This window comes from Gavia stellata, chromosome 7 (genome assembly GCF_030936135.1).
Source record: "Gavia stellata isolate bGavSte3 chromosome 7, bGavSte3.hap2, whole genome shotgun sequence".
NCBI lineage: Eukaryota > Metazoa > Chordata > Aves > Gaviiformes > Gaviidae > Gavia > Gavia stellata.
In genome coordinates, this window is record NC_082600.1 from 14,215,073 (window position 1) to 14,227,177 (window position 12,105).

Sequence of the window (12,105 nt, forward strand, 5' to 3'; positions counted from 1 at the left end):
AAACTTGCTCTTCACTGACTTTTTTCCCCTTCCTTGCCACCTTCTCCTACTCCTCAATCCCTTCCATGGATCCTCCTCATGTCACCCCGCCCCAGTGTTTAAGGGAGATCACTCAGGTTTCTGCTTATGATTTGCTTCTCTTTTTTTTCTCCACCTGCTGCATTTCATCAGTCAGAAAGCCACAGTGGTGGCAATGACAGTGATGTAAGCAGAGTCTGATTCCCACCAGACAAAATGGCTAAATGACTTGCTTTCACCCTTATGCTAAAGTAACGAGATGCAAAAAACCCTTTTGAATTAATCAGTCAGTTCATTCTCGCTCAGTTCCTGTGGCAGCATATCATCGGGACACTCCAAACCTTCATGTTGATTATAAAGCCAGACTATAGCCCTTAACCTCGCTTAAACTAGCCTTTAGGTTCCCACATATACAAAGCAAAAATAGAAATTCTGCACTTCACAGTTCAGACTTGCCTGTCTATGAAGACATTAAAGAATGAGAAGAACTTCACATGCAAGGTACTGGAAGAACCCATCATTACTACTCCAGACTCATTTACAATGCTGAAATATTGCACCTTGCTTTGGATTCAAATCTTTAAAAATTATTTTAGAATGAAAATTATGGCAAGAACAAGCAGGTAGAAAGTAAGAATCACATTCTCTTTTTGCCTTTCTGGGTCTAGCAGATCTGTCACTAAGCTTTCAAATAGAATAGCAAACACTAGTAGCATTAGGACAATATAGCATGACCTTCTCCATTATCGGATTTTAAAAAGCCCTGAAACAGAACCACCCCAGACTTTACTTAGTGAGAATCGATCTACATCATGGTAGTTTGGTTTCCAGTTTAACAGACAGCTATATATCATACGCTGCTTTGGATCAATGAAATCCCATGCTCATCCACTAAGCACTCAATACCCTGGAAAATTTGCATGTCCTATAGATTCTGTTCATTAGAATGGCTAATTAAAATGATGAGAATGTGCTATTGATCTAATTATGAAACATATGCATAATTTGGGATGCATATGGGATAAAATGTGGCAGCTGCACTGTTACGCCTTTCAAAGTCATGCCTGTTGTCTTACAAGATAGAGAAGGATTTATGGGAATGCCACTTTCACTGATGCCAGCTGACATACAGACACAAAAATAAATGGAGTCACTGTCAAAGGGCTCCATTTCCCCTGTTAAGCCAGAGGGTGCTCTGCCTGGAAGACTGGCCAAGCAAGAGGGGGTTGGCAGGCTGACTGAAGAAAGAGCATGCAGTGCATCCACCGCTGCAGAAGTAGGAACTGATGCGGAGAGGAACCTCACTGGAGATTTGACAATGAACACTTATTCAAAACGCTGCAGCTCCAGTGAGGACAGCTTTGAGTTACGGGGTAGCACAAGGTCAGAAGCTAAAAGCTTTTTTAAAAGCAAAAATAAGGATGAAGGCTATCGACCCCATCGATCAAAGCACTGTCAGAAAGGGGGTGAAAAAACCCACGAACTGGAACACTCTTCTCTATATCCAGCAGAAGTGGGAAACGCAAGCCAAAAGCTGCAGAGGCAGAAGAAGACTCAAAAGAAAAGCAGTTCCTCTGCATCTGATTTGAGCTTGGTGAGTCAAGGATCATCAAGTTCACTGTCTGTTGTGGAAGAAAAAATAGAAGCTAAACTCAAATTCTCTCAATTTATTAATGAAGTTACTTTCAGAGTGCTTGATCCCATGAGCCTCAGGGCATATCGAGCTGCTAAACTGAAAAACACCTTTCCATCCAGTGTGAGAAGCCTAGATGATTTGCATATTAAGAGAAAGTCTTCTGAAAGCTGGAAAGAGAACATTCTAGATGGGAAAACCCATGAAGAGGTAGACTTAGAGAGTCTGAGAAGTGACGACATTGTGGCGGGAGCACGAACACGCAAATTAGAGAAATCCTTGTCCCTGGATACAAGTGCCTCTCTCAGGTCACTTGATAATGGTGCCTCATGCAGAAAAAGATCTGGATTGCCTGTAGAAATCATGATTTCTCAAAGCAAAGAAATGCCAGCCACAAAATCTGCATCTCTGCCTAGAAGTACAAGCATGGTGAGCTCTCTCTCAAATCACTTCTTTGGGTGGTATTTGACAAGTACTTGTGCGTTAACGTGACTATTTCAAAAGTGTTTCTGTCTTCCTGGGTGGGCTTTTACTGTGTACACAAACTTTTCTTCAGGGTGGAACAAACATGGAGGGTTTATTTTTAGTAGCTGAAGAGATCAGCTAGAGCTGGGAGGAAGGAAAGACAGGGTACAACTCCCTAGTCCTTTTAGTTTGGTGTCTTAAAGGAAGACTTTACAAGATCAATCAAGAAAGGTATTCCTGCACTGCAATGAAGCATATGTATAACACCAGGTCAGCTCAGTGTGAGCAGTCAAGGCACCTTCAGAAAAGGGTGAAGAGAATACTGTGAGAGACTACTCAGGCAGTTAAACTCACTACATTTGAACTTGCTTAGGTATGTCTACACTAAACAGGCATGCTCAGTTGTTGTGTTTAAGTACTAATGAGAGCTCTGACATCCTGAAAACACTGCTAAGGTTTGTGTGTCTGTAGTTAATACATCTACATTGATAATATCTTTCCTGATTTTTCTGAAAAAAAAACTTAAGAACTGAAAAAGAAAGAAAGAAAAGCTGAAGCTTTCTTTTATGGTCTGGTCAAAAATATTTATGTTTTTAATTTTTTCTTATGAGATTCTTTGTTTGGTTGAGGAAGAGATATTCATGCCTATGGAGGAGGGCAAAGGGAAATTGTTGTTCTTTGTTTGCATGGCACTGTCAGAAACCCTGAGCTGCCAAACCTTGAACTGATACATTATGCTATTATATCTCCAGAGCAGCAGTTGTAATCCTGCTAAAACAATAAAGGTCCAGGAACTGTTGCTTAAGACTATACACATGTACACAGATGTTGCTAAAATGGGAACTGCTACAGCTGCATTATGCTTTAAAAAGTCTATTCAAATTTAAAAAGAAAGAAACAAAGGTTGTCTGTTTTCACAGGGGCCTGTAGCAAGTGGGAGAACATCGCAATCTTAAGAATTTTATGCAATCTTCAGCAACCCAAGCTTAGGATTTTATAGGATGTCCTTGGACGTTTTAATTATCACCTACCAAAGATGGCCAGAGGGAGAAGAGGTGAAAGATAGTGAAACACAGAGAGAATTTGGACTCTGTGTCATGTCACAGCTCCACAATGGCAGCTGTCCTGCAAAGGGGTCAGAAGGCTCCAGCCTGAGCCCATGGCAGGATATGCTTTTTTCACATTTCAATTAGCCATCTGTCAGAGCATCTTTTCCAGTGGACTTGCTCATACTGTACAGATTGGAACGTCCAACCGATTGAGTACTAACTGACTAAACACTCCCGAGTGCTCTGTAATTCCACTCAGTTAACGTAGGCATCAGTCTACTCCAATTTAAGCATCAGCCTGCTCTAAATCTAGTCATTTAAATTAAACACAGTAGTTACCAAGCATTTTACCTCAATGAACAATGCATCAGACTGCAGAACACAACATGAGAACAGAAAGGAGTGGCAGGGCAAAAAACAAAAGCAAAACACATTCAGCCACATCTACAGATTCATGTCTCCTACATGCAAAAAACTTTGACTTCAATGCAATTTATTTAGTGCAAGTCCTCACCTGAAGCATGCCTAGTAAGAAGCAAAAGGATAATTGTACAGACAGTCCTGGGTGCCATTATTATAAACATATTTTAAAAGTATTTGGTTATGTAACGTTCATTTGAATACACATATAAAACATTGCCTAAAACTGCTTCATGTTTTAGTTTCCAAGTTATTATTCGTATGCAGAAGGTAAACTTCAAGAGAAAGAAATGGATCCAGTTACATTGACTTAAATATAAAAACAGGATAGCAGAGGTATAACAACACATATCCTGAAGAGCATGAAAGAACATGCTTGAAAGTTTGAGGTTAAGAAAGGTGCACCTAAAAAAAAAAAAAAAGTGGCTTAGAATAAGAATGCTGTGACTTTGCCTCCTGGCTGTTATGTTTTCTGAAGACCCGTGAGGTGTCCACAACTGTGTCTGCACTACATTTGATGTGTCTATATTGGATCCAAACCCACTAAAATTATTTTCAACTTTCAGACTTCTGAGAACTGGTCAAAACCAAGGACATTTCTGCAGCAAGTATTTATCGGTTTGCAAACAGCTGCCACTGAAATCAAGTCTCACAAAGAAACCACCTTTACTGTAGATCTATGCAGAGGAATTTCCAGACAGCTAGCAGGATCAAAAAGGATGCTCCATTTAGTGACTGAAGCTAAAGGCAATTCTGATAAGTAGAAAACAATTACAAAATACGATGGACATGACATTGCTATGGTCTAAATATTTGAGTAAACAGGCCAACAGGATGAAATTATTTCTCATTTCTATTTATTGATCTAAATTTTGAGTCACTGGATAAATAAGTAGGAAAGCAAAATGATTTAACTAGATGAAAGCAAACCTCCAAATCCACACTAATATAGAGGAGGGTGCACAACTCGAGACTATGTCATACTTCCAGGCTGAAATGAAATGACCAGTTCAGTGGGCTGAAAAATGCAGGAAAAGTTTGGAAAGGGTTGTACACAATGGAAAGTTTCTCAGAAATGGGAAGACACGCTTATCAGAGACTGTCAAAGGACAGATCAACACAGAGAGAAATGTGGATGGGTCCAAACAACACGTATTTTCCTCACATCCAGGGTATGTTTCAAAGAAGGTCAGGCATGAGAGAAGACTGGTCTGTGTCTTTTAATACATATTCTATCTTAAATACATTTGTTTCAAGTAACCAATGCCTTCAGTAAATCTTTTGATACCACTGCTATTGTTCCAGGAGGAAACTACGGGTAAAAATTTAGTTCTTAAATAACCATACAGGAGACTAACTTCAGACCTGAGTAAGTCTGCAGCACCTTGAGATTTGAATCAACCTGAATGTTACATTTCAGTTAACTTTAGTCATACATGACTGAGGATCAACTTTCCAGATCGCGTCTTTACGTATCTACTTTTGCCTGCTCAAGGGACCATATAACACAATTATTAGACATTGATTTTTCTCGATCACAGGAAAGCAGTCCAGTTTCTTTCTTGGAAGAGCTGTATCTTTCCATCTTAGGAGAAACTATCAGTAGTACACATTCTGTGTGCAAGAGGTCTTAGAATCACTTAATTATTGACCTCATCATTGCAACTATATGCATATATATCCTAAGGAATTGTGCACTTGTCACCTAAGGCAATGTCACACACAAAATAAGCAAGGTCAAGCCTGATCGATACAAATGACTTACTAAGTTGCAATACCCTCTCTGAGCTGCTAGAAATACAGTGTTCCAATCTGGTGCAGAGGATGTCTTAAAAAACAAGCTTGGGTTGGGATAATGGCACTTCTACAACACATTTTGGAAGTTAAGACTTCCATGCTGTAAAATATGCCTGAATTGGGCAGATGGTGAGAGGGCAAAAACATGGCCTTGCTCCTTAGGAACTAACCATGCTTATGGAGCCATGTCTGAGTACAATTTAGCTGCATCCATGCAAAGCTGCACCAATGAAGGTAGAGCCAACAACAATTGCTTATTACCTAGTCAGCATCATTGCATGAACACAGACTCTTTCTGAACCCAGAGTGATATGTCTGCATGGCAACACATTAGTTGGGCTTCTCAGCCTGGTTTGGCACCAGCTTCAGGGTTTATTCTCTATTTGACACAGTGCAGCTACCAACTCAACTGCATCCCTGCCTGTCCCATCTCCATCTGTCCTTCATCTCTCAAATGAATTGCACTAGGCTCATCACCCAGCTCAGGTTGATGCTAGAGCCAGCTGTCAGGACAAGGGACCTGGAGAGTCACTGATGCAGTCATGCTGCCTCCTGTGTGATTTAGTCTAAAGGGCCAAACTTTGGCTCCATATCAGCAATTCAATTCCCTTCTGTAGCCTTAGCAAAACTAACTGAAAACAAAGTATTCATTTTCACTCTGATTTCAATCAATGTTTGCCCTAAAGTATTTAATTTCTATGGCCCTTGAGATGGAAGGGGACAAATGCCTGTTACAAAGGCCTGCATCTTTATAAAATGCAGATGAGTGAAGCACAAGCTAGAATAACACCCCTTTTCATTCCTCTCACAAGAAATAAATATTACAATAATTATTGTAAAGAAGAAATATGACCAGTGTAGACATTTATATAGGATATAGAGAAGATTCAAATTCTGATGATGTATATATCTAATCCAGGTGGTCTGTTTAATTCTTAAGGAACCCTACAGGTAGCCTGCTGAAGTAAAGTGTCATAGACATTAACACAAACAAGGAAAGTGATACTAATTTCTGCTCTTTCTATCTGTTATGCGTAAGGATTCCTGCTGTTTGTTACAGGTTCTCTTGCAAGAAGAACACCTTAGCATGGGGATGGCAGAAGCATCTTAACGAATTATAGCCTTGCACACCTGAACTTCCCAGGCATGAAGAAACCTGATGTAGAGTATGACTGTCCTGCAAGGCTGTGGTAGAATGCCATAGCAGTAAAAAATGCAACTAATCTTGCATTTCTAAAGAAAGCCAGATTCTAGGACACCCAAGTTCTAATAGAATCTCATTGAAAGAGCAGACAAGATGGTGATTTTTGTTGCCCTAGGCCAAAGCTCTTTCATACAAGAAGTCTTTCAGTCCTCTTTCAGCCCTTCCAGCCTGTTGCCATGCTTTAAAAAAGGCAATTGCTTTGTTCTTGGATGAATACCAAATCTTTCATTTCCATTTACAGTACAGTGATGTTTACAAGTAAGATTTGTGTTCAAATACATTATAATGGAAAGTATCTATTATTTCACTGACTCATGCATGCAATACGCTAAAAGAGAAATAGTAAGAGGTGGCACCAGAAGCACAGAGAGATGAAGTGATTTGTCCAGGTCAGTGATCAAGCCAGCAGCAGAACACAGGCATGAAAAGTCTTCCAGAGTCCTATTTTCTGGTCTGTTTCTGCTCTTTCAGGCAGGCAGGACAATGCAGAACTACCCTCAATAGCAGAAATAATGAAACTCTGATCCACAGTTCTTGTAACTGAAGGTTACCAGAGGAAGGTAAGAAAGAGAACTACATCAGATGCTTCAATTCTTCAGCACATGACAAGCACATAACAGATCATACCATTAAGGCCTCATATGAGTCTCATATGGCAATGGAAAACACCACATGGCCACCTTTCCTGGCATCCTGGCCTCTCTCTTGCCATGCTATCCTGCATGATGCTGCTCAGAAGTTTGTTTCCCTCTGCCTTGCAAATTGGAGGTGACCATCAGGCTGTCAGTAGTCTAAAAATATTTTCTCAAAATAGATATTACAATACATGGCTTAGTTTCTTTACCAAAAACTTGACTGAGAGAAGATATCAGTCACTTCTTTTCACTGTTCAGAAACAGCAGACAAATACAGTAATTTTCAGACTTACTAGCTTTAAACTCACTATCATACGAAATGAGCATAGCCACTGAGCTGTTAGCAATATAAACCATAACAACTTCACTCTGTTATTTTTTCTTCATCTGCACATCCCTGAAAACATTCTCTGTGTCTGGTAATACTGTATAAGAATCACAGGTCAAAACAATTGAATTTGGGTGTGGAAAGACAAGTACCACAACTTTAGTCAATTGGGGCTGCAGTTCCTCAGTACTTCTGAGGATTCCTATTGCATCATTATAACCTCTCTCCTTCTGATACAAACACTGACTGTTTTTCTAATTCTATACACCACTATTATGAATTTGTCACTCTGGGTGCAGTAGTAATGAGTAGTATTGCAAATGTATGCAGATGTGTACACTTGGAGCTTCCAGGGTAGGTAAACTAGCTTTATAACACCACACAGGTGTTAGGCAGCCAAATACTCTAAGCTATAAAATCTGATGGCCAAAAGCAATGGTAGCGCTTTCTGACCTCAGTCCATCTGAAATCAAAGACAAACCTCATTTTCCAGTGATCAAGCTATCTTAAATATCTCCTCAATCTCTGAGAGGACTCAGCCATGTTACGTTTGAAGCATGTAGTAGTATTAGTCGTACCAGCAGCAGCCAAGCTGAGGCAACATGGAGCTCAGCAAAGACTAACAGTCCAAGTATTTACCCAGCTTCATCAGTTAAATACAGAGTGCTGAATCCTCTCCTTCATTTTGTTTGTGACATTTATGGTACAGTCACAAGATATAGGAAGACAAGAGGGCCATGTGCAATTTCATCTATAGTTAACACCTCTTGTCCCAATAATGTGGCATTGACTCCTTTTTCCACTGCTAAGAGGAGTGCAGCAGCCATGTACTGTAGGAGAGATCAGCATAATGTTTTTAGAGCAGCAGATGTGACATCGTTTTACAAGCAACAGTATGAGCAGATGGTGTTTAGAGAGTTCTCCTTGCCTGCTCTAAAACACCTCCGTTGGGTCACTAATGGATCCTTCGTCTAGTCGAACACAGTGCATAAAGCTACAATGTTCCCAAGATGACGCATATGGTCATTTACAGCTTCTCAGCTCATCAAATACAAATTAGATCAAAATCTTCTTTACAGAGCATACATGTCTATAAGCCAGTACTCAAAAAAGTAAGCTATTTATTCAAGATAGGATAAAATAAAGACAGTCTGAGCTGCTTGACAATAAAAAGAATGTGTTTTCAATGAAATTAAGTATCTCACCATAAAGCCTGCAATTTTTGAAGTTAGGGTTTGTACCTGGCTTGTCCTCCCTCCTCCCTGCCCCCCCCCCCCGCACCCCCCCCCCCCCACCATTTTTAGAGAAGGGGAGCAGCAAGTGAGTCAGGAGGGAGATGTTTGGCTAAAGGAACAGATGTTATTATAATGGTGAATTTCTGCACACCATTCAGGGCTCCAATCAGAACACAAAAACATTTTCCAGCCAAATATACTGTTTGTCTTCATAGGGGCAGCTACTTAGCCACACAAAAATGCTGAGCGCATGCAGTTCACATTGATTTTGACATCTCTTGGCACCAGCCATGGGAAAGCAACATTGGCAATCAAAAATGTTTAGTGTTTTTTTTCCAGTGATTTTTGTTAACATGACTTTTCACCTTCCTTTGAGTTTGAAAATCATTTCTCAATTGCACTGTCTATCTTTGGGTGCCTTTGGAAAGAAATGGTACTTTCAGAGTAATGGAAGCTACAACAGGCTTATAACAATTACCATCAGCAGAGATGCCTGAAAACTGCAGAGCCAGACAAGGGAAGGCAAAAGAGCAAGAGGTAGAAAAGACCAATAGATCTGGCCCAGGTTTGGTCTAAAAGCCTTTCTGTGTAATTTATGACAAAAGATTTTAAAGGTGTTTCAATCCATTTTTGATTTCTTCCTTCAGTCAGCAGCCTGTGTTTTGTAATGTTTATGAAATGGTTTTTTTGTCCTGCCATAGCATGCCTTTGGTATATCACAGAAGCCAAAGACCTCAGCATGCAGTGACTCTCCCACAGACATGTGCAATAATTAACACAACCACTTTGGTCAACATAGTGAAAATCTCTGATTTCTACCAAGAGAAGATTCAAGTGCAAGGCACTGCCCAGAGACAGAGGTTGCTCTGATTTATTTTTCACTTGAGAGTGACTGATGTTTTTGCCCCACTCATTCTAAGGTTTTTGGCTCTATTAAAATTCTGCCCACTGATGTACTGCATGCAATTAATAGAAACATAGATGTAACCTTGTTCCCTTCCCCACCATGCTCTAACATCTAACCTGAGTAAAATAAAAGTTCACTTCTTAATATGAACCTAGCACAGCAGGCATTTTAGGGATAGAAAAGAGGGAATCAGTATTACATTACTCTGCCACAGCCGCACTTGAAATACTGTTTTCTCTGTAGGCTTGGTGCTCTGTGGGTTTTAGTCTCACATCAGAAACATAGCATTAAAACTTTGAGGCCGACAAATTTCAAGAGCAGAATTTTTTATGAGTTACAGGATGGATTGGAGGGTTTTATACTAAATTTGGGCCTCAGAAATTGAGCCTACCTGCCCCAACACCATGACTCATGTCTCAGAATACCAGGAACTGCCAGCTTTGACCTCAGGTCTGATAAGAAGAAGCAGGACCCCATTTGGGAAGCTGTTTTATATTTATAAAATACATATGTTTTCATAAAGCTCTAAAAAATGGCATTTTCGCAAACTAGCTCAGACATTTGTTTCAGTGACTTCCTCTTTGCAAAGGGGCTTAAATTTGACCTTCTCAGATGAAACTCTTCAGTGCCAGAGTTTTAGATGACAGGAAAACACATCTTGTGGATAAGAAAGAAGCAGCAGGTGTCATAAATCTCATCTTTAAAACGGTCTTCCATGACATTCTCATAAGAAAGCCAGGAAAATATGGGGAAAAATATTAAAAGTTAGATGCAGAACTGGTTGGAAAATCTTATTGAGAGGGTGGTTCATAATATTCAGTTGTGACTGGGGTCTCAGGGGGACCAATACTATTTGGTATTAGCAAGCAGATGCATTTGCTTTGAGATACCATTGCTCTCTATCTACAGAGAGTAAATAAAACATGTAATTCTGCTCCTTTGTCTGATTTGGAAACTACAGTAGCACATTTATACCCCTGTGTAATACTCCTTAAAGGATGCTTGTGAAATTTCCAAAATGCTGACTTCCCAAGAATAAGCAGGCACTTATCAAGTTTAAAGGAAGCCTTCCCATTTCTGAAAATCAGCCTTGGTTGAAAAGCCTTCAAGTCTTTTTTTCTGTGTCATAGAAAAATTATTCAATACCTAGAATGGACAGAAATTGTTTAAACACCCCACTGTGTCTCCCATCCCTCAAATCACCACTGTATCTACAACTAAATTTGTCTCCTTTTTCACTACCAAAAGGATATTCCAGAACTTGTTCAGAGTTTAATGTTGAAAAAACTCAAGTGAGCTGGATACAGCAGCATTGGAGTACCTATTGCTGAAGAGCTAGCTTGTAGACTGTAGTCTGCAAAGCCTTCTGTTATGACACTGTTGGCCAACAGCTCTCAATTTCTGACAGTAAATTCAATACCTGCAAAGATAAACAAAATTATTTAAGTGCACATCTGTTATCTGTCGAGCTTATGAACTGTTTGCATTAATATTTGATGTTGGGCAAGAATGATCAGTGATATGGCAGTCTCTGCCTCCTGCTCCCTGCTTGGATAGTGAGAGCATTTTAAACAAAAGAGAATAAGGAATAAATACTAGGCCTGTTCATACAGCAATCCTTGTTCTCTTGAAAATAAAGAAACATTTCCCCCAAAGAACAGCTATTCCCTACATAACTGTAGTAACAAAAACCTGCTGTGTGAACAAGGTTAAAATGAGCAGCTATTGAGGATTCAAAAACTGGTTCACAACCACTTATTTCTACAGCGGCCAGCCAGACCTTCGCACCGTTTGCTGTGCTGCGAGCTTACAGAAAGTACCAGACACATCCTATTTCTGGAGACTCAGGGCTGAATTGTAGCCTTGCAACAAGGAAAGTGGGACTGCCTGCAAGCCAGCTGGATGAAACAAAACAGCAACAGCCACTGGTAAACAGTCAGGGCCTGGAGGCCTCAACGGTCCTGACTACCTGAGGTGTCTCCCACCCTGCCCATGGCAAGGACCCCATGTCAGCCCGCCGGGGCCCTCAGTCCCTGCGCCAGTATTGCCGCAGCAGAGCCGGTCTCAGCTTCCCACGGCCCTGCCCTGCCTGGCCAAGGGCCCCACCAATGCAGGCCCACCTGCAGGCCCATGGCCGAGCCCGGCCCTGTCCCCAGGGAGGTGCCCAAGGCCCGGGGTGAGGCTGCCCCCAGTGCCCCTCGGCTGCCCTGCTGCTGCCTGGGGCAGTGGGACAGGCCCTGGCTGCCAGGCCCTGCCCTGATGGACCCCAGGGGAGCCCCATGGCTGCTGTGCCCCAGGGAGTCCCCAGCCCTGCAATGGGGCATGCAAACACAGGGCGGATGGAGGCAGCGCTGTGCCAGACACTCGCCTCCTGCCACTCCAGCGCAGCCGATCCCCAAACAGCAGCAGAAGAT

At 41.2% G+C, this 12,105-nt stretch overlaps 1 protein-coding gene across 1 annotated transcript in view; it reads left to right on the plus strand.

Moving 5' to 3' along the window:
* Window positions 1-1,336: 1,336 nt before the first annotated feature.
* BEGAIN (brain enriched guanylate kinase associated) overlaps window positions 1,337-12,105 on the plus strand; it is a 155,637-nt gene continuing 144,868 nt past the window's right edge. Inside the window, exon 1 of the mRNA XM_059819814.1 lies at window positions 1,337-2,080. Within this exon, the coding sequence (XP_059675797.1) occupies window positions 1,337-2,080 (744 nt within the window). The remainder of the gene's footprint in view (window positions 2,081-12,105) is intronic.